Source organism: Mus caroli, unplaced genomic scaffold (genome assembly GCF_978045245.1).
Source record: "Mus caroli unplaced genomic scaffold, Mus_caroli_1 scaffold_1, whole genome shotgun sequence".
In the NCBI taxonomy this organism is placed as follows: domain Eukaryota; kingdom Metazoa; phylum Chordata; class Mammalia; order Rodentia; family Muridae; genus Mus; species Mus caroli.
In genome coordinates this window covers 89,388,045-89,408,665 of record NW_028227256.1, presented here as the reverse complement: position 1 = coordinate 89,408,665, position 20,621 = coordinate 89,388,045, and the positions used below count along the sequence as shown (strand labels likewise).

The 20,621-nt window shown below is 53.1% G+C and overlaps 2 protein-coding genes and 1 long non-coding RNA gene across 11 annotated transcripts in view; 1 reads left to right on the top strand and 2 right to left on the bottom strand.

Annotated features, from left to right (window-relative positions):
- Ankmy1 (ankyrin repeat and MYND domain containing 1) overlaps nt 1-12,376 on the top strand; it is a 42,333-nt gene extending 29,957 nt beyond the window's left edge. Inside the window, exons 16-19 of one of the 7 annotated variants that reach the window (XM_085839548.1) lie at nt 628-700; nt 1,392-1,552; nt 5,236-5,310; nt 10,904-12,376. In XM_085839548.1, coding sequence (XP_085695674.1) covers nt 628-700; nt 1,392-1,552; nt 5,236-5,310; nt 10,904-11,112 — 518 coding nt within the window. In that variant the 3' untranslated portion in view covers nt 11,113-12,376. Of the gene's footprint in view, nt 1-624; nt 701-1,391; nt 1,553-2,062; nt 2,263-5,235; nt 5,515-10,903 lie in introns of those variants that run through there. The other 6 variants (XM_021159825.3, XM_085839549.1, XM_085839552.1 and 3 more) reach the window with 6 other exon arrangements.
- LOC110292551 (uncharacterized) lies at nt 5,301-7,522 on the bottom strand. The gene is made up of 3 exons (XR_002377725.3): nt 6,579-7,522; nt 5,877-6,368; nt 5,301-5,357 (listed from the first exon to the last, which is right to left on the bottom strand). It is a non-coding gene; the product is annotated as an uncharacterized LOC110292551 (long non-coding RNA).
- The window catches only part of Gpc1 (glypican 1), a 28,527-nt gene continuing 20,008 nt past the window's right edge, over nt 12,103-20,621 (bottom strand). The window contains exons 2-10 of one of the 3 annotated variants that reach the window (XM_085839556.1): nt 20,153-20,245; nt 18,778-18,936; nt 17,022-17,410; nt 16,183-16,348; nt 15,194-15,324; nt 14,944-15,063; nt 14,706-14,839; nt 14,277-14,452; nt 12,103-13,975 (exon numbers count right to left, since the gene is read on the bottom strand). In XM_085839556.1, coding sequence (XP_085695682.1) covers nt 13,743-13,975; nt 14,277-14,452; nt 14,706-14,839; nt 14,944-15,063; nt 15,194-15,324; nt 16,183-16,348; nt 17,022-17,410; nt 18,778-18,886 — 1,458 coding nt within the window. In that variant the 5' untranslated portion in view covers nt 18,887-18,936; nt 20,153-20,245 and the 3' untranslated portion in view covers nt 12,103-13,742. Of the gene's footprint in view, nt 13,976-14,276; nt 14,453-14,705; nt 14,840-14,943; nt 15,064-15,193; nt 15,325-16,182; nt 16,349-17,021; nt 17,411-18,777; nt 18,937-20,152; nt 20,347-20,621 lie in introns of those variants that run through there. The other 2 variants (XM_085839558.1, XM_021159869.3) reach the window with 2 other exon arrangements.

Below are 20,621 nucleotides of genomic sequence, written 5' to 3'. Positions count from 1 at the left end.
AAAGAACGTTCATTTTGGTTCACAGTTCAAAAGGGGAAGTCATGGAGACTGGAACATGAAGTGCCCTTCACCTTGTATCCCCAGTCCATAGCAGAGGGAGGGGGAGGGGGAGGGGGAGGGGGCTCAGCTCCTATCTCATCATTTACTCTGGGCCCCTAATCCCATGGGATAATGCCACATATGTTCAGGGTTGGTAGAGCCATGTGAGTTCAGCCTGTCTAGAAATGCCCTCAGCGACAAGCTCAGAGGTTTGTCTCCTAGGCAATGTTGAAATCCCACCAAGTTGATGAGGTCAACCACCATTATAGACCATGCACACTTTGGTTTCTAAGCAGGTAGCAGCTGGCTTCCGAGGAAGGGCAAGGAAACACAATCAGGACTTCAGAGAAAAGCAGGAGGCCATCAGGGCAACTCCTTCAGAGAGCCTGTGAGCTGGGCGAGGCTGCCTGGTAGCCTTTAGTGCTATGGCAAGTCAAACCCTGAATGGAAGCGGGTAGTGAAGGTAGGAGGTAGGGCTGCAGGTGGGCAAACCCTATGCAGGAACATGATGGCCATGGCTGAGGGCCCCTCGCTGAGCTGCCACACTCCCCTGATGACCGGGTGCTTATTCCTCTCTCTCTGCAGCAGAGCTGGCTCCCTGCCACAGGCTGAAGAAGAAAGGTTCCAGCTCACTTAGGACCCAATCCGTGGAGAAGCAGTCGTGAGTGCTGTGGTCTCTGGCCCTACTGTCCCTGCAGGACCACTTTCTCTCTCTCTGTCCTGAATAGCCTAGCCTTGGCCAGGCATCTCAGCTCACAGGCACAGGATCCCACCAGAATAAGACTCACAGTTGGAAGTCTCAGGACACACTCAGTTGAGCTGGCTGTCAACTGGGTGGGGCACAGCTGAGCTCCACATCTTCAGGAGGGTGGTGGCCACCTCCCAGGGCAGAGCACAACCTAGCTCACCCACTGGTTTTCTAGGAAGCTCCTGTCATCCTCTTGCAGGGGAGTCTCTGTAATCATCCACGTGCCCTTGGAAGGACCCATGCATTCTGAAGTTCAGGGCAGGGATAGAGAGGGTGATGGAGGAGGTTGGTGTCTTGAGTGTCACCCCAAACCCGAGCTCTGAGCTCAGATAGCAGACCCATCCCTGCAGCCTGTTTCCTTGGGTTTGTAATCTGCCCCCAGTTGCCATGCTGGATTGTTGTTTGAGCCTCTATGGAACCTGTGGTGGGCCCAAAGGCTCAGTGTGCATCAACTGTTCAGAATAACCAACCAATGTGGAGACCCTCCTAGGTAGAGACATCAAGTTGATATGTGGTGGCTGCCCTGCCTGGTGGAATGGGTGGGCATGAGTGCCTCAGGAGCTCAACGGTGGGTGCAGACCTGACCTCGGGATTCTGTTTATAGAATTCCCTTTTACAAGTTTTGCTACCAGTGTGGCCGCTCCATCGGGGTCCGCCTCTCACCCTGCCCCCGCTGCTATGGAATCCTGACCTGTAGCAAGTACTGCAAGACCAAGGCCTGGATTGAGTTCCACAAGAAGGACTGCAACGACATCATGGCCATGAGTAGGTTGGGGGCCACGTTGGGATGGGCTGGTGAGGGGCCCTACTGCTTCCTAGAACAAGGACGCAGTGCTGGGGATGGGGTTGGGGCTGAGAATCACCATCTCCCTTGAAAGCCCCTCAGCTTCATGATGATTTTCCCAGAATTTACAGCTGGGACTGGCTGGGTGGTTGTGTGTGTGTGTGTGTGTGCATGCATGAGTGCATGCGTGCATGCGTGCAGATCTTGGGACAGGGCTGGGGAGCTGTCTTTGAAGGGTGACCATAGCAGTCACTTCCTCTTGCCTGCAAGCAACCCTCTAGCCAAGTAGGGTGGGACTCTCTTTACCCCCGGTAGCATTGGGGATGCACAGAGAGGGTGGCATTTTGGTCTAGGTAGCAAGGCTTAGTGGTTAGTGCTCCTGGGCCTGGCCTCCTAGGGACAGTCCAGGCTCATCTACCTCTTGAGTGTCTTCTTCAGACCCAACAGTTGGACCTCCTTTCTCCTCCCCATGCCTCCTCTTATCCACCCAGTGCCCCACTTGGAAGGTTCGGCTTGGAGGGTGGCAGGATCTCCATGAGGGAACAATGCTTTGTGCTGAGCTTGGAGAGGAGCCCAGGGGTTGCACCCTGTGGTAGCCTGACACAAGAAGTGTCTGCACGACGACAACTGTATTTCACAGCAGTCTCATCCTCCTGACCTGGCAATAAAGTGACCTATAGTGTGTTCTTAAGTCTGTGCCCCGCTCTGCCATTGCCTGGGCCAAGTCCCAGAGTCCTTGGCCATGCTAGCTAAGTCTATATCGATGGTCTCTCATAGGGCCTGGGCTGGGCTGGGCTGGGCTCTGTAGAGGGCTGGTAGACAGGCAGGCCTAGGGTCTTTGCCAGAGAGCTGACAGCAGGGCACTGGCAGCTCCTGGCTCATGCTAGCACTGGCTTTCCCAGTTGTAGGCATTCCCCAATTGCAAGGAAGAGCCATTCTCTGCTGTCAAGACTCTATAGACTCCAGGGTGCTCTTGCAGTTCATCAACTGGGTGTCTACCATGTGCTGGGCATGTTCTGGCGCCACAGTGGAGGTGGAATCACAGGGACTGATAGGGATAAAGGGACAGGGATGGAGCAAGGTGGGGTGGCCAAGGTTGGCAAGTCTGCCCTGGAGAATCAGATCCATTTTCTCATGAGAAAAGGGGAAGGCACGTAGTGAGGATTGCAGCCAGGCCTAAGGGTGTCTGGGGCAGATATGGGGCAGAGAGCAGAGTGGCTAGACACAGGACTGAGGGGGCAAGGTGGAAAAGGGACTATAGAGCCTGCGAGGACTGGGGGAGACTAGCTGGGCAGCCATTCTTCCAACAGCAATACTGCTGCCTGGCTTTTGACTTCAAGGCTCACAGAGGTGGTGAGCAAGGCTTTTGTACATAGATGAGGAAGCCCACGGACAGAGGAAGAAGCTGTTCCTTGATGGAACTCAGCCATAGGTGGCTTTCCAAGAAGGGCTCCAGAGAGGCAGTGACTGGAGCTTTGTCCCTTAGTACCAGTCAGTTGTCACCATGGATTGCAAAGTTCCTTGTTCTAGAGGGCCAATGCTAGTTGGGGCTTAGGAGCTGGGGTGCTGCTGCCCATATTAGCAGCTGGGTGTGTATGATATACTTCCATTCTGCCTATTACACTTCCACGCGGACCACAAAAGCAGACAAATGCAAGTTATCGTTTCCACGATACCAGGAAGGGCCATTGTCACTCTGTGTGTCCTTCCAAAGGGGCCCGCACCTCTCCAGACGTGCAGGGATTAGCCAGATGTGTACACATATACACACCAAAGAGTGTGGGCATCCCTTGCTCCAAACAAGGCCATGAATGAATACCTTCTGATTGTATCTGTTCTGCAACATTGCCTCCAAATGAAAACCTTACCGTGTTTTACTTTATATGTATATTTTATATTTTGTATGAATGTTTTGCCTACATGCCTATATATACATCACATGCATGGCTGATGCCTATGGAGGCCAGAAGAGGGCACCCGGTATCCTGAAACTGGAGTTGCAGACAGTTGTAAGCTGCTCTATGACTGCTTGGAATTGAACCAGAGTCCCCTGGAAGAGCAGCCGGTGCTTTTAACCACTGAGCAATGTTTCCAGCCACTCCCTAAGGATTTAAAAGGAGATAATAGTGGCATCCTATCACATTAAATCTAAATGTTTATTCTGAACATTTTGGGGGCTATATCTAGATTTTAATCTGTGCATGCACACAGCACTCTAGGATGCCTTGCAGACATGCGCACACACCCCTCTACGGATTTCTGCCTCGAACAGTATGGCAATTAATGTGACCTAAAGTTTATTTTCTGGTCCCATCGTTTCTAAATTAGTGTGTGACCAATGTCACTACACATGGAGGGGCCCGAGTGCCAGAATGTTACTCAGGCCATGTTGTCCTTCAGTCTACAAAGGGTCACACACACACATCCACACTCTCTTTGGGTTTTCATCCATTCCATTGGGTTTGCAGGAAGCCTTCCCCATGTTCTGAGGTGTGCTCTCAAGAGTGACGTTGTGTGACATGCGTCCATGTTGGTGTGATGCTTATGTTCTTTCACTCTCTCACACCCTCTGATGTAGGGACCTCTGTGGCAGTGACTCCCTTCTCTGTCTCACCCAGGAAGCAGCTTCTTGCAGCCCGAGCTGTACCTCTATCATGCTGCCAGAGCCATCCGTCCCTGACAGGTTGAGGGAGCGGTCTCCAGATGGGGCTGCAAACAGGGCTGATTTTGCCCAGGTGTCTACAGATATTTCAGTATGTCACTGTTTGATGGACCCATGGGTCTTCCCTAAGGTGGAAGACTGGCATTCATGTCTCTTCGCTGTGCACTGCCGCAGACTTCTCCTTAGCTATGTGGCCTCAACCTGCTGAGTTGTGACACATTTCCTGTCTGATAGACAGACCAACTCGTATCTCCCTGAATCCCTTCCAGACAGATTGTGCGTGTGGTCATTGGCTTTGCAGTTGATTGGTTTCAGTGAGGATCAGTGGGGAGGTTTCAGGTGAGGCTTCCATCCCTCTCTTCACATGGGATTTATAGAAGGCTCTACTCTGGCTGTCACATCCCATCTCACCCACGGAAGTCTAATTATCTCTGCCTTCAAAAGCAAAACTGAATGTGGCCCCATCCCTCCCCTTCTCACCATCCTGCCAAGATGTTCCTGGCTTCTCTGTCCAGTCCTTGAACAATGTCCCCTTCTGGCCTTGCTGTTCTGAAGCCTAGTGGTCTCCTTGACATTGCAGCTTGTCCTGCCTTCAGCCCCCACCCAGACACTCTGGACCCTTGTGGCTTCCTGTAATGCCGCCCTCCACTGAGTGGCTTTCACTGGGTCCCTGTCTGTGCTTTTCCTGGTAGCCACAACCTCAGAGCTGCATGGTCGCTTCTAGATCAACTGTGTTGTGAGCCCTCACCCTCTGGGTCGCAGGACCAGATGTCCTGGTTCCTGTATCGTGAGGACCCACATTCCAGCACAGCCAAGTACATTTACTGTTTGGTGGTAGAATTGAGATGGGGAGCCATATACATAGATGACGTTGCTCATTAGAGCAAGGAAGGGTTTTGTGGCCTTGGGGCATATAGTCTAAAAAACCTCCTTTAGCTCAGAAGAAGAGGTCAGATGCTAGGGCTGCAATTGGGCTGGAAATTGTACCTTTTTTCTTTCCAGGAGCATCATCTTCTCGCTGTCTTCTCAGGGCCTTGGTAACCCCTGTGGAACAGTCAGCTTTCTCCATGGAATCAGGTAGGCTTGTACTCTAGAGCAGTTGGAGGCCTGTACTATCTATCATGCTAAGGAGCAGGAGAAAAGTGAGGCAATTCTAAAGTGGCCATGTCTAATGCCACTGCTGCTCCTGACTGCAGAGAAGGGAGGTGACACCCAAAGCTGGTGCTCAGAGCCGTGCCTCCTCCCTCCTTACCCACAGTAGGGCTGCTGGCCCCAGTGATGCTGGGCAATCTGTAGATATAGTGAGTATTCTGGGGCAGGTGGCATACAAAGTAGAAGAGGTCTGCAAATGGTCAGATGAAGGGTGTGGCCTTCTCCACCAGATACCTGTTGTCTACTGAAACATCAGCCCAGCTCTCTCTAGGAGCAAGTCCAAGCATCTCAGAATCCACCCCGTGACTCCTGCCACCAGCACTTCTCCTATCTTAGGGGCTTCCTGCATAGTATTGAGGCCATTGGCTGAACCTTCCGTGCTGCCCCAAGGTAGGAGTGGGGACAGCAGGGGAAGGAGCTGCCCCAAACCCTAACAGCTGCTCTGCTCTGTCTCTGGTAGTCTCTAGCTGCCACATGCCCTAGCTACTCACCTGCTAAGCCTCCACCTTGGATCTAAATTCCATCCCTGTTGGGAGATGTGTTTCCTTCTCTTGTTCTAGGGTTGGCACGTTTCCAAGGTAGCCCACTCAGGCAGGCAGCCTTTGGGTAGTCACACCAGCTTGGATGGACCTGCATTTCCTGCCCCTCCCCCCCATTGAGTTGGAGTAGCAGAGGCTCAGGATGCAGTTTAGGGTCCAGCTTGCTTAAAGAGTGCCCGTGCCTCCATCAGGCACCCCAAGGTCAGGAAAAGTGGGGAAGATGTCCATGAGCAGAGCAGAGCTGAATCTCAGCCTTCTCAGTGCTGCCTGACAGGCAGATCTGTCTTCAGGTTGCTCCCGAGATGATGTCCTGGTGTCTTCCAGTCTCTGCCCGGGAACTTGAGTGTGTAAAGGACATAGCGTGTGTCCAGGCGCTCCTGGCTCTGCTCCAGCCCATGTGCTCCTGTGCCCAGAACACTGGCGGTGGGGGGGGGGTCAGCTGGGCTGGCAAGATAAAGAAGACAAAGTGGGCAGAGACTGACTGACTTATTGAGGCTGAGGCACCCGGGGACTCTCCTGAGGGGATTGGAAGAGAGGAGGAGCTCCTCTGGAGACCCTTTCCCTCTCCCAGGTAGGTCCTTAGGCCACACTTCAGGTGCCAGCACCTGTGCCGCCTAGTGTCTGTCCTTCCCAGAACCCCTTCTCAGAGCTCACCTGGAAGTTTGGGTTCTCTTTTGGGCTAGACTTGGCTGCTCTAGCCCTCTCCGTCTGAGTCAAAGTGTCCCGCTTTTCACCTGAGACCTCCAGGGCTCACAGGGAATGAGCCTGAAGCAGTGAGGCAGGGTGGTGAGATGTGAGCTGTGGCGAGTGATTTGTCTTGCCACCTTCTGAGAATCCATAGACTCCAGGTCAGTGGGGGAAGGGAAGAGAGAGAGGGTTCCTTGGGAGAAGAGCCAGGAATGTATGTGAAGGTATGTATGTGATGGCTTAGGACAGCAAGCAGGATAGGGACAAGTTGTGTCTGAGGGGCTCTGAGGGAGGCAAGGCCCGACAGGCTATAGACACAGAGGGATGGCGACGCCTCATAGACTAAGAAGTCAATAGGGGTAGCAAGGGAGGGCAAGGTCTGGGAGCTGGGGCTGGGGTCTGGCTGGAGAGCAGTAAGGAGAGCCACCTCTTCTCAGCCCCCTTCCACACCTGGCCTTCTGGGAGAGTGGGCTGCTGCCAGCGTCTAGGCCAGATGACCATCTTGGCTTGGGACTAGAGGCAAAGGAGCTGTGGGTGGACCGGAGAGGGTCTCAGATGGCAGCAGAGAACTTGGATTGTGTTGGAGATGGAAGCCTAGAACATGGGCACCAGGGTTCCCTGTGGAAGCCTGGGAACTCGTGTGTTCTCTGGAGGGGGAGGAGTAGGTAGCCATGATCTGTACTACAGACAGTGTAGCTGGAGCCAGGTCGGTGACTTCCCCTAGTTCGTTCCGTTGAAGCCTGGGAAGGCCATGCAGTTCCTTCTGTTTCTCCCAGATCCTGGTCTCCCCTGACTATGAAGCCAGGAGGCGTCTGCAGACCACACTGCTTAGTGGAGGGCATCGTTTCCCCACTGTGTTCTCCTGGCCTTGTTGACTAGCTGGATGTATACAATTGAGCTTATTTCTGGGCGCTCTTGTATTCTTAGCCATGTCCCTTGTCTGTCCTTACCTTGGTACTGTTACTGTTTCAATTACTTTAGATTTGTAACAGGCTCAAATAGAAAACAGAACAACTCCACACCTTCGTATTCTGTATTCTTTCTCACTGCTTTAGCTCTCAGGGGTCTCTTGTGCTCCCGTGTGAATTTTAGGATGGTTGTATGAAAGCTACTATAGGAACTTTGAGAGAGATTACATCGAATCTGTACATTGTTTTGAATAGTATCAGCATTTTAACAGTATTCCATTTCCCAAATCCAGATCATGATATATTCTTTTATTTACTTAGACGTTTTTTGTTTGTTTGTTTTTGTTTTGTTTTGTTTTGCTTTGTTTTAGACAGGGTTTCTCTGTGTATCCCTGGCTGTCCTGGAACTTGCTCTATAGACCAGGCTGGCCTTGTACTTCATCTGCCTCTGCCTCCCAAGCACTGGAGCTAAAGGCGTGTGTGTGCCACCACTGCCTGGTGTACTTAAGACTTTTAATTGCCAATGTGTTTTAATTTCCAGTCTTCCACTTATGTGGTTATATTTATTTTTAAATCTTTTAATTTTTATGTAATCACAGATGAAATGTTGCTCTTAGCTCCTCCCCTTCATTCTTCTTCCCTGCCTTTCCCATCCTATAGACTTGTGAATCTTGCAATTCCTCATATTATTGATTTCTAGTTTCATACTATGTGGTTAGAAAATATATTGATAAAGTTTGAATTATGTGACCTGCCCTGGAGCTGTTCACATGCCCAAGACACATGCACATGCGCTGTGCTGTGGACCGGGTTACCTAGTGCACCTGATCTTCACTATTTTTTTGAGCTCATTGTTTCTTTGTTCTTCTGTCTAGATTATTCACACCTCACAGGATTTGGGATGCTGAAGTTGCTGCTTACATTCCCCACAGACCCGGCTGTTTTATATTTCATGCATGAATGTTAGGTGCACACTTACTTACAACTGCTATATGTCCATAGATGATGGCCATATGGTGACCTTGTGATTTGAACTGGAAATGTGTTTGGTGGTCAGACACGTCTGTTGTCTTTTAGTCTGCATGGGGTCTATCTTAAAATCTGCTCTCTGTCAGCCCATGTGTGTGCTTAAAAGTGCCTTAGTTACTCTCAGTTACCTTCCATGATCAAGGCAGCTTGTAGAAGAGGCCTTTATGGGGCCCAGTTTCACAGCATGAGTCTATGACCATCATGGCAGGGAGCACGGTGACACGCAGGCAGGCAGGCAGGCAGGCAGGCAGGCAGGCAGGCAGGCAGGGGGCTGGAGCAGTAGCTAAGAGCTTACATCTGATCCACAAACATGAGGCAGAGTAAAGAGCTAAACCTCAAAGCCCACCAGTGACACACCTCTGCCAACAAGACCATGCCTCCTAACCCTCCCTGAACAGCTCCTTCAGCTGGGGACCATCATTCACACATATGGGCCTATCGGTGATACTCTCACCCAGCCCATCATACAATGCTGAGATGAATTCCATATACAGTGTAGAGTTGGATTCCTCTGGCCCAGCCTCACGGGCCCTGCGTGTGTCCTATACTGGCTTAGGAACTCCTGGTCCTCCTGCCTTTGCCTCCCAAGTGCTGAGTATAGTTTAAATTTTTATGTAATTATTTTGGGGTTCATACTTGAGTGCTGAATTGACATCACTCCTACCCCACCCTCTCTACCTTCCAACTCCTTTCATGACCTCCCAATACACACACATACACCCTTCTTGCCTTCTCTCTCTTACACACACACACCTCTTACCTATTCTCTGTCTCTCACACACACATACACACTCCCTTGTGTGTGATGGATCTTCCATTGCTCTTACAATTCCTCATCTCTCACTTTTAGTCTGGCTATGTTTCAGGCCTTCATCATCAGGTTGATGTTGCTTGGAATCCTTTCAGCTTTACAGCTCCAGATAACCTACTCATGCCAAGGTTTAGATAGTTTTGGCTATTGTGCCCTTAAATGAGCCATCCAAGTCACCTCCTCGTCCTCTGGGGTTTGTCCAAGACTGGGTTTGGTTATTCACAAAGGGTTGTCATAACCACATAGTTTCTAATCGCCCTCCCCCTCATTTCTCTCTGATAACACCTATAAACGATTTGGGTTTGCCTATGATCTGGTTCCCAGGGTACTGGATCTGGTGGCAAACTGTTTTGCCATGTGGTGATTTAAAAATCTCAGCTTACCTCTCTAGAGGCTTTTGACTTCTCTTTCTCAAGGGGATCTCCCGACTTCTCTGTGGGTGACCCCAGCCTTTTACACTTGCTCATTACACACTGTCACTAGCCACTGACCTTTTGTGGGTGGCCCTGGGATGCAGCATGAGCTTTCCTGGTCTCTCCCAAGAATCAGAACCCTGTTGCCCCATGGTGTTCAGTCACTTGGGCCTCAGTGTAGGTCTGCACCTGGCACACGAATTGGCCCATTTACTGCAGGCTCTTAGTGACCTCTACCCCTGGGTTTAGTCCATCTGAAATCTATAGGTACAGTTGACTGTGAAACAGTCACAAATCCCCATTTTTATGTTTGTGCAGAAAGAGATTCATGTTAGCAGTCGACCGTGTTCCTGTAACATCTCATCACAGAGTAGCTGGGGTGACTGCACAGCCTGATGCTTTGCGTTCTGTGGGTTCACACACTTTTGGCTGGTTCACTTCAGTGCTCTTTTAGATTGAGCTCAGAAGTAGGTCTGTCCTGGAAGTGAGTACTCCCACTCATCCTTTTGGGATATATAAAAGGGATGTCTTTAGTCACCAAAGTATTACTCTCTGGGACAATTCATTTGTGTATTCATCTGAGTTATGTGTAACTGTCCTCATCTGGGAGGTGTTACTGCACAGAGGGAGATTCTGATGGGCAAAGACTGCCCCCATTCCTCACCAGGCAGCCATGGTGTCTCACTAAAGCATCTTAATCTCTACAGCTTTGCTGCTAGGATTCCTAGTACCCTACCAACCCACCCAGTGTCACCTTGCTGGTCTCTAACCATCCTTCTTTGATGACTTGAAGAGTACAGGCATGTGAATGGATGAGTTTGGGTGAGCACATGTGTGCAGTCTAAAAGCACCACACTGGTCTGCAAGATTGCCTGCAGCTGTGGGATGCTCACAGGGGCACTGGCTGCTGTCGCTAGGCTGTTGAGGATGCCTGTGCCTTCCTGAGTTTGCCTAAGGCTGAGAGCTGGTGATGACAGAGAAGGGACTCCTCTTGGGGAGCATCATGACAGGACTTGGAGGAGAAAAGGGCTGACATGGCATTTGCCTGGCATTCATTGAGATAGCCCTGTCCTGCACCTGGCTGCTGACTATGCTGGACACCTGTCTTATGTATTCTCCTTTTCCTGGCAGGGAGGGCTCTCCAGTTCCAAATGTCCCAGGTGTTCATGAAAGTCCAGCCTGAGAAGTACCCGGAGCAGAATAACCACGTATCCAAGAGTGTCCAGCTCAGAAGGAATGTGGAGTCTAAGAACCAGGTGTCCAAGAGTGCCCAGCTCAAAAACAACCCAGAGCAGCAGAAGAAGGGGTTCATGAGGCGGAGAACCTGCTTGACGGCCTGACATGGCGCTTCACCTGCAGTTACCAGTGAGCACCAGCATGCCCACCTCATTCTACATGGAGGCTCTATTGAGCCATTACCTCACTCCATAGTTATCTATCCTGGCCACTCAAGGAGACAAGACTGTACCCCTACCCTCTCCCATGGAAAATTCTGGGCTACCCAGCACCAGGGCTTCCCAGGATTTAAAAGAAGGCAGAGTGTGAGGACCCAGCTGCTACCCTGGGCCTGGGCACTAAAGTATCCTTGGGTGGAATCCAATACCCAGCCAGAGCTGTGGCCTTTGGAGAAGCCTCTCTTCTGGGAGCTGTGGCCCGGTAGCATGAGGGGTGGAGCTCATGCTTGAATAGGCCCCACTGAATGGCAACACTGTGGGCCCCAACTCTGGTAAAGCACACATGACACATGGCTGAGCAGGGATTCTTTGAGTCTGGGCTACTGAGTGAGCTTCGTAGCAATGGAGGTAGGCACTATGTACATAGGGACAGGTCAGCTCCTTGAGGTGAGGGTGAACTAGCCCTGAGTATCTTACGTTACTTAGAACATTTCTGCAGATGTAGGAGAACTTGGGATAGACTGGTGTGTCAGGATATCCCTTTTCCCTACACTGCTCTCTTGGGTACCTCTGAGGCACCCTGGCAGGAATGAGAACTTTTCTATGGCTAAGACCATGCACGGCATGTAGATGGAGGTGGGTTAAAGAGGTGGAAGGCCGGTGGAACCCACGTAGGCTGGCTGGCTCTGGTATCCTGGCTCCCTCCTCCCATAAACTTTGGGATGTCCAGTTGGCACAGACAGGTATCTTCCCAGGTACACTTGGAGATAGATGTTCAATGGTTGCCACCACATGGAAACCCCAGGACTTTCCTACAGGCGCAACCCCTCTTCACCCTCCTCCTAACAAGCTCCAGTCTGTGCTCTGCCATGGGCTGGGCGTGTCAGGCTCACATGCACACACACCAAGTCTTACCCGTTTACATGAGGTCATGTCCACTGTAGGTCCCCAGCCTTTAATTCATACAAGGACTCAAAGAACACACATTATCCACTGACACCGAGTGACAGAGAGCCTCATTGAGAAAGGACCCAGTACCCTGGCCACTGTCCTGGCTGCCCTGTATAGCATGGGTGCTGCTGTCCTGACACCTAGGCACTCATCTCAGAGCCCAGGTCTAGCTCCCAGTGCCCCTGCTTGAGTGGCACTAGCAGGGCTGTGGCTGGGTTGAGTGTGCTCAGGGCATGGGCCCAACAAACCCACAGGCCAATTATGGAGAATACCCATCCTGGACCAGGGGACCTGACTACTGGGCAGGCCTTGGTGCTGTGCTGGCAATAGCCTCTCTAACCCAGTGACTAAAAGAAAGTTAAAAAAAAAATTTAAAAAAAAAAAAAGCGGTAAGCAGCCTTTTTTCCAGGCCTTCTGCATGTCAGGACCACTGTCTTCCTGGATATAGCAACTCAGCATCCTCTAGGCCCTGGAAGGGAAGATGGAGCCTTGACAGCCTTGGTAAGCCAGGTGCCCCCAGGTCTCGAGGCCATAGGAGGAAACCAGACTCCAAGTGGTGCCCTGCGCCTCTCCAGTGCTGTCAAGGAAGATTGAGATGTAGCGCTCAGTGGACAAGGACACTGAGGGTCTGAATGTGCATGTCTGTAAAAGCCCTTGACTGTCAATGCTGCCCCAGCTCCTGCAGAGCTGCCTGGGTCAGGAAGGGGCCCAGGCATCCTCTTGACCTGCAGTGCCAGGTCTCATTGACCCTGAGCTAAAGTTTCACCAGCCACCCAGCATCCCCATGGCCAGGTGACCTTTCTAAGTGGGGTAGGGGCTAGATGTAGCTGGCTGTTCCCCTGAAGTGAGGCTCCTCACGTGGACCGCCAAGGCCAGTCTTTGTGAGCCCATCTGAGGGGACGGAACATACCCTCAAACAGTGTGGCAGAGTTGAGCGTAGTATGGCTGTGCCAGCTGCCACCTCCCACCTCACCTATGTCATACTAGAGGAACCCCACAGTGGGTCTTTTTTTGAGAACCAGATTCACTGAGCTCCACAGTGGCACAGGGTCCTGGTCTGCTGTGTGTGGGGATCCTGGCTGCAGAGCTTCTTCTGAGTAGAAGGTATCATGCATAAACTTGAAGGCCCTGCCAGAGCCTGGGCAGCAACATACTGGCATCCCCTGCAGGCTTCCCGGGGAGCTGCAGGATGGGCCTCAATTTCTGACATCTGTGGCCCATGGGGTCTGGTAGGGAGTCCCCAGCGGGAAGAGGCAGGAGAGGAAGGCACAGGCTCACTTGAGGTCTCCGATGGGTTGTAGCTAACAGCCTCCCTTCTGGTTGGCCTCATGAGCTTCTGGGGGTGGTGCAGGAGGGTAGGGGAGGAGTGTGCAGCCAGAGGTGCCCCTGAGGTCCCTGAAATACATGGCTTTTGGGGACACTGGCTCGCAGCTGACCTGATACAAAATTAAAAGCTAGGGTGACAGGCGTGGCCAGACCCAGGAGGCCAGGACCCCCCCATGCACCCTGCCCCAGCACTCAGAGCTACTGTCTCCTTATCCTGCCCTGGACCTCAAAAGGCCAAGGGAATTAAATATGGTCTGTTGCATGTTTTGGCCAAGACAGTCCTTGGGGCTAGGGGGCAGTTACCGCCACCTGGGCCTGGCTGCCACAAGGACCAAGGTGACGAGGAAAAACAGGAAGAAGCTGTGGGGCTCTGGGCAGGTGGCAGCTGAGGTCTTCTGTCCCTCCTGTTCTGACAGGCCGGGGAGGGCATGGGTCAAGGGGGTCCGGGAGCTGGAGCTCTTCTTGCTGACCCTCCGGCCACAGGTGTCATCTGGGCATCCGCCACCGCTGCCGGAGCCACTGCCGTCATCACCTGGGGAAGACAGGAGGCTCCAGCAGGCTCTTCCTACCTGGGTTCCTGAGTGCTCAGGTGACACTGGGAGTCTGAGGCCCGTTGTGCCCACCCGAAGACACAGTTCCTAGGTCTGCCTCCTGCTGTTCCCACCTGTTACATGATAGCCAGATGGACATCCTGGCTGGGCCTCAACTGTGCTACAAGGACACAGGGCCCTTAGAAGGCCCCTGGCAGAGGAGTCTGGAGAGGCCTTGTACCCTTCCACTTCTGAGCAGGGGCGATCCCTCCCCAACCCACCCCAGCCCTGGGCGGGCCTCACTGGCATCCTGGAAGTCCACATCGTTGCCGCCATAGGCGCCACGTAAACGGTTGGTCATGATCTTGAGCTGCATAATCTGCTGGCGGATGGTCATGTCGGGCTTGGTGATGTCCACTTCCACCTCAGGGTTGTTGATCTGGTTGGCCAGGCCGTCACCCATCACCTCTGGTAGGTACCTGGAACAGGGCAGCCAGCCGGAGCCACGATTCATTCCATTAGCTTTTGCAAAGGAGTCTAACCAAGGCACATTGCACCCCATGACACCCTGAGAGCCAGCGAACCTCTAATGCATTGGTAACCCATGTGGGCTCCATGGTGGGGTGTGGGGTATGTGGTGACTTCTGGGAGCTGGTGAATGTGTGGGATCCTCCAGGCCACTTTCCCTTGCTCTGGGCATCTGTGAGGATGTGGCCAATGGCGGGCACCTACCGGCCCTTGGAGATTCCATTCCAGCAGCGGTCGTCACTGGCAGGACTCATGGCCATCTTCTCACTGCACAGTGTCCCTGGGAGGCTGATCCAGAAGTCCTGAATGTCTCGGAGCTGGGCCTTGGCCTCAGAGACCTGTTGGATGGCAGTCAGAGCAGTGAGAAGCCTGGGGGACAGACTGCCTATGTCCCGTCCCTCCCATGTGGATATGTCATGGCCACTGAGATGGGTACACTTACCAGTTTTTCCAGAGTACCTGTGGAGGGCTTCTCCTGCAGTGCCAATTTGCCACGGCGACGCTTCTCCTCGGGACCTGAGCCGTGGGGATTAACCTTGGGGTTTCCACAGGCCTGGATGACCTAGGGAGACACCAAAGGGGTTCTGGAGGGACCGCAGGGTTTCTCAGGCCCATACCAGGGACAGACCCTCCAGTGCTCACAGTGGCACGCCTCCTCCCACCCTCACCCCCCGCCCCCAGCCCCCCCACACCTTAGCTGTGAGTGTGTCCTTGTTGTCCTGGAGGGCGTTGATGGCCTCCGCCAGCCACACGTGCACACCGCCAATGACACTCTCTGCACCCGACGGGCCCCAGAACTTGTCAGTGATGAGCACCATGGAGTCTGGCAGAGGTGTTAACATGTGTGCACATTACATTACATGTGCACATTAATGACAAGGTCACGTGAGCTCACATTCCGACTGAACCAGCTTACACTCTGAGCATTCATCACTAGTGGATACCCACAGGCAGAGCATAGGTTTCCACGAACACACAGGACATCTGGCAATCTTGCCTAGTTCATTTCCATATATGTCCATGTTAGCTCATGCAGGTGCTGAACATGCATGAATAGCTGCTGGCCCACCATGTATGCACATAATCACACCAGACCCTGAACACATAAACTGTGTGTGCATGTGCATGCTTGCATACCACACAGATATAATAGCACATACACACTGGCTCATAGTGCGAACGTACCTGTCAGATCAGCATACTAACCAACTCATGCCAGCTACATACCAGTGCCGACATGTATGCATGCTAATTTGCCCCGTATCAACAGAGGTACACCGTGATTCCTATGTGTTGGCATATGTGTATGTCAACTCCCCTTATGCTAGCACATGCGCATGTAAGTACACCTGTGATGGGCAGGGAGTCTCTGTGCACACCACCGACTGGCCCATTGTGTGTATCATACTTAAACATATACAATGCCAGATTGTGTATGTTTATGTTCATACATGTATGGGTTTGTCACATATCACCTCTGTGTTGTTGTATATGCATGCTGAAGCAGCTATTCTACCATATGCCTTGGGACAACAAAATCTTTCCCTTGATCCCCAAAGCCCCACTCATATCAGGCCTTCAAACCTTCATGTGGCCCACACCAGGGACTACTGCCTCCCAGGACCTCTGTCTGCATGGTGCTCCCAAGGACAGGCCAGATGGCCTGGGGGGTGGGGCTCACCCAGGAGGTTCCTCCACTCGGCATCCAGGTCAGCCTGGTTGGCAAGGCAGCCTTTGAGCACATTTCGGCAATAGTCGGGGCAGGGCCGGGCACCAGGGACTCCCCGGCAATGAGCACAGTAGACCAACTTCATGATGGCCCGAGAACATTCTGGGGCCAGAGGTACCTGGAGAACAAAGGCAGCCTGAGCCCCCGCTGCAGTCCTTGTGCACCTGGTCACCAGCTAGCCCTGAGGGAACCCCAATGTGAAGGGCTTGGGATGCAAGCCAGAACATCTAGGCTCTGCTCTAACCCATTGTGGGACTTTGCCTAGGCTAGGCTATCTCAGGTACACGTCACAGTCCCAGGACTACTGCTGCCACAGGGCTTTGCTGCAGATAACCGAGGTCCATGGGTTGGGAGGTGACTTACCGCACCTAGCTAGAGATGGAGGCAGTGCAGTTTAAAGCTGATACTCTCTCATACCCTTCCCCAGGTGGATCTGCATTGTGCTGTCCCATTCACTGAGCTACGGTGCTTGCCTGTGAGGCCTGTTTGCTCAAGGGCCAACTGTATCATTTTCTTGTTTCCTGTTTCCTGAGCCCAGCAGACCAATGGCCCTCTTCACCCTGCCCATAGCCGCATTTGGATAAGGACCCAGGACTGGGCAGCAGACAGACAGGCTTTAAGTGGACTCACATCTGAGGACCCACTGTAAGCAACCGATAACAGGCTGCAGCTATGAGCCTAAGAGCCAGGAGGCTCAGAGAACAGGGCTGAGTGTTGGGGATACCAAGCACCCAGGGCACAGCATGAGGAACTCCCAGGGGTCTACTCAGAGCCCCAGGCAGTGTTTGTACCTGGGCCACCTTCCGGACTACATCACTGGCCACACCCAGGCCCTGCACAAAGGAACGTGCAGCCACAAAGGCACGGGTGGCCCGCAGGCGCAGTTCTCGCGGGGCATCTCCAAACGGCCGCAGTGCCTCCGCCTGCTTGCCCAGGCAGTCCAGGTAGTCTTCAGGCAGCAGCTGGGGGTGCAGCTGCTTGAAGAGGCGCTCCAGCAGCCGTGCCCAGAACTCGGCCAGCGTCTCCTCAAGGTGCAGGTTGGCCCCACGGTAGTAGAGGCGCAGCTCAGCATATAGGTCCCGGAAGGCACGAGTGTTCTGCGTATACAGGTCCCCAAAGGCCCCAGGGAAAGCCTCTTGCAGTGTGCGCTCCGAGTCATTCAGCAGGCGCTGGAAGTGGTCTGTGCACAGAGGAGAGGCAATGACCCGCTGAGGGGGGGGGGGCTCTGCTTCTCTGCCAATCTACTCATGGGCTTGACAGAATATCCCCCTCTTCTCAGAGCCTGCTTATGCAGTCAATAAAAGCTGGACACCATATTGCAGAGGCTTCCTCAGGCTCTCCTCATCAGAGGTGCAGAAGTCAGGAGTGGCCTCTCAAGGGTCATAGGCACCTGTGTACTTAGGTCTCTAGCTCCAGAGGCCATTTCTGAGTTGGACCTTAGGAACCAACAGATGCTGAGATTCACTGATTCTGGGAGGGACTGTAGTGGGAGTGGTGGGAAAGAAACCAGAGTGAGCCTTGCCTAGCTGCCAACTGCTCTGTCTTCTGCCCCAATGCTCTTGGTTGCTCCAAGCAGCCCTCCTCCTCCCCCTGTTCTCCAGCAAACCCGCCCTGCTGCAAACCAGTACCCCAGATGGATACTTTTCGGTGAGGGCGGAAACATGTGAATATGTGCTGCAGATTTTGAGGTTCGGGGAAATGTCACCGTACTTCACATCTCTGGGATGGAGCCCTGATTGTGGCATCCTCACTGGAAGTGAGATCAAGGTCTGAGGCTGCTCAGCTCCTCCCTCCCACACCGTGTTACAAAGGAAGGCTTAGCAACAAGTGTCAGAGTCTGCAAATGGTTAGGGCTCTCTGATCTGCTGGGATTTCCCAACCCTTGAAGCTATGGCCCAGCTGTGGCTAGACAAGCTGTGCGTGCTTCCCCTCTTTGGCTTTACAGTTCATATTTTCCCAGTTCCACCCCACTGCAGGGGCTACATCTTTGCCTGGGCCCTGCCTGCATCCCTTCCGGAGTCAGTGAACCTCTCTGTTTAAGGAGGGGACTTTCTAGGGGAATGGGCCTAGGGCCCCACAGAGTCCTTGTGAAACATTCTATCACTGATGGAGCTGCTGCCCATATACAGTGGCCACATGATTGTAAAAGTAGCTAACCTGGTCTTTTGAAGTGCACAGGAGTCTTTCTTGTCCTGGCCAAGAGGTGGTTACCTCAGGACAGGCCCTGCACTTTCAGCCTTCAGTCTGAGCTTCCTGACTGAGATATGGTAGCTGGGATAGTGGGCCTACCACGGGGACCCCAGAAGATGCAGGTGATACAGGTCAGCCTTCTATAGGTCTGCAGGGGAACTCTGCTTGGGACACAGAAGCACCCCAAGCCCAGCTGTTCCCCTCTGAGGAGCAGGCCCATTCTCCCTAGGGCCCTGACAATAATTTGGGTTCATTGTTCTATTCAAGCCTGGTAGGAAGAAGGAGACCCTCCTATGGAGTTAGCCATCCAAATCTTAGCCTCTGGCTCCTCCCCCACACTCACAAGTGCCCACTTACCATCAATGCCATGCAGCTGGGTGGCCAGTGTGGCCTGCAGGGCGCGGCTGCTGTCATGGAGTGCGGTCTCCAGCTCCATCCGGCTGTGGTTGGCCAGGTTCTCCTCCATCTCACTGGTACAGCAAGTGTAGCCCTGGGGGCAGATCCGCAGGTGCTCGCCTGTGGGATGGCAAAGGGTGTCGTGAGGGGGAAACGTGGTCCAGGATGCACTGCCCAAGATGGGGCTCAGCTCAGGTTAGGAGCCCTTTGTGAAGGCAGAGATGGGGAGAGGGGGCACATTGTAGGGCACAGCTGGGCTCCAGTGTCTCTGACCTCCCAGGGCCTCTGATTAAGATTCAGGGATGGGGTACCACAGGTTATCAGGGTTATCAGAGGGCTGAGCCTCAGACTAGGAGTACTGTGTGACATAGTCCAGCACCTCAGGAGTGCAAGGAGAGTCCTAGCAGGGCTCCCTGAGAGCCAGCTCAGACCTCACATGGAGGGAGAGGCTGCCCGACTTAGGTTGGGGACCTGACAGAGGCTTTCAAGCCTGGCAGGTGCCTCTGCTCGGGGGAGGAAGAAGAACTCCAGCCTCTTCTTAGCCCAGGCCGGTCTCAGAGGCCACCTGGCTGACAGCAGAGTGGAGTGCCCCATGAATGTTCTGCAGGGCCTGTGTCAGCACTCTGCAAGGGCCCTGGGTACCATTCTGGGGTGAAGAAAAGCGTGCTCTGTGCAGGCACTGGGTCCCAAACAGAGGCCACTCAACCCTGGCCTAAGGTTCCCACTAGCTGGACACATTCCCAGTCTCCATAGTGTTCTGGCTGAAACTCCCTCCCCTGCCATCTATCCTGGGCTGGTGAGCTGACCTGTCAGCCCTTGGTGGCACTGCAGCAGTACCATTCAGGACAATATCAACTGCCACTTGCTGACAGAGGGTTGCTTTGGGCCTACAATCGGCCTCAAAGTGTCCACCATGGAGCCCTTACAGTACACACCCGAGAGTCTCCTGGCATCAGAAGAAAACCTCAATGGGAGAGGAGGCTACAGCGACACCTTTTACAGGGAATCTGAGGCTTGGAGACTGGCTTTTGTCCCAGTTGGGGGCTGAGTTACTCAGGACTGGGCCTATGCCTGACCCTAATCTGTTCTACTCCCTTCTCATAGGGTCACACTGCTGTCTCTGAGCCTAAAGACAGAGCCCTACAGTCCCTACAGGGACTGGGTGGATCAGAGAGGCAGGGGCAGTGGCCCAGCCTTAGGTGAAAGGTCTGGAAAGAGGGAGAGGTCAGCAGGGATTCTAGAAGCTTCCCTCGTGCAGGAATGCTGATTTTGATGTTATGGGGAGCCAGTGAAATGCAGAGTTTCCAGAGCCCAGAGTAGGTGCCAGGGCTGGTACCTGGGCTTTATCCTTGCTGACGGGTTGATGGGAAAGGCAGGATGTGAAGGACTCCAGGATGTGATACTGCAGGCTGCCATCAGAGGTGGGGGACTGAGCCAGAGGGGAGTGGACATCTTGTCAAGAAGCATGTGGGGGCAGGAACCTGTGACCTCAGGATGAGGCCATTATGTGTTAGGGGACCTAGACCCCATTTCTATGAACCCTTCCCCCTCCCCTGAAGCCAACTGGGAGTGGAGATCTCTGACTAAGGAGAGATTCTGAGGTTGCATTCACCCTCAAGAGCTTGTTACATGATCACATCCTTGTCTTTAGCAAGCACGAGCATTTATGTGTGCTGGATGGTGTGTGTGTGTGGGCATAATGCAGAGAGGAACTGTGTACAGCCTCTGTGATTTTGACCTGACATGGAGGGTATATATCCCCAGATGCCACCCCTCCATCCCCAGGTAGGACAACCTTCAGATCT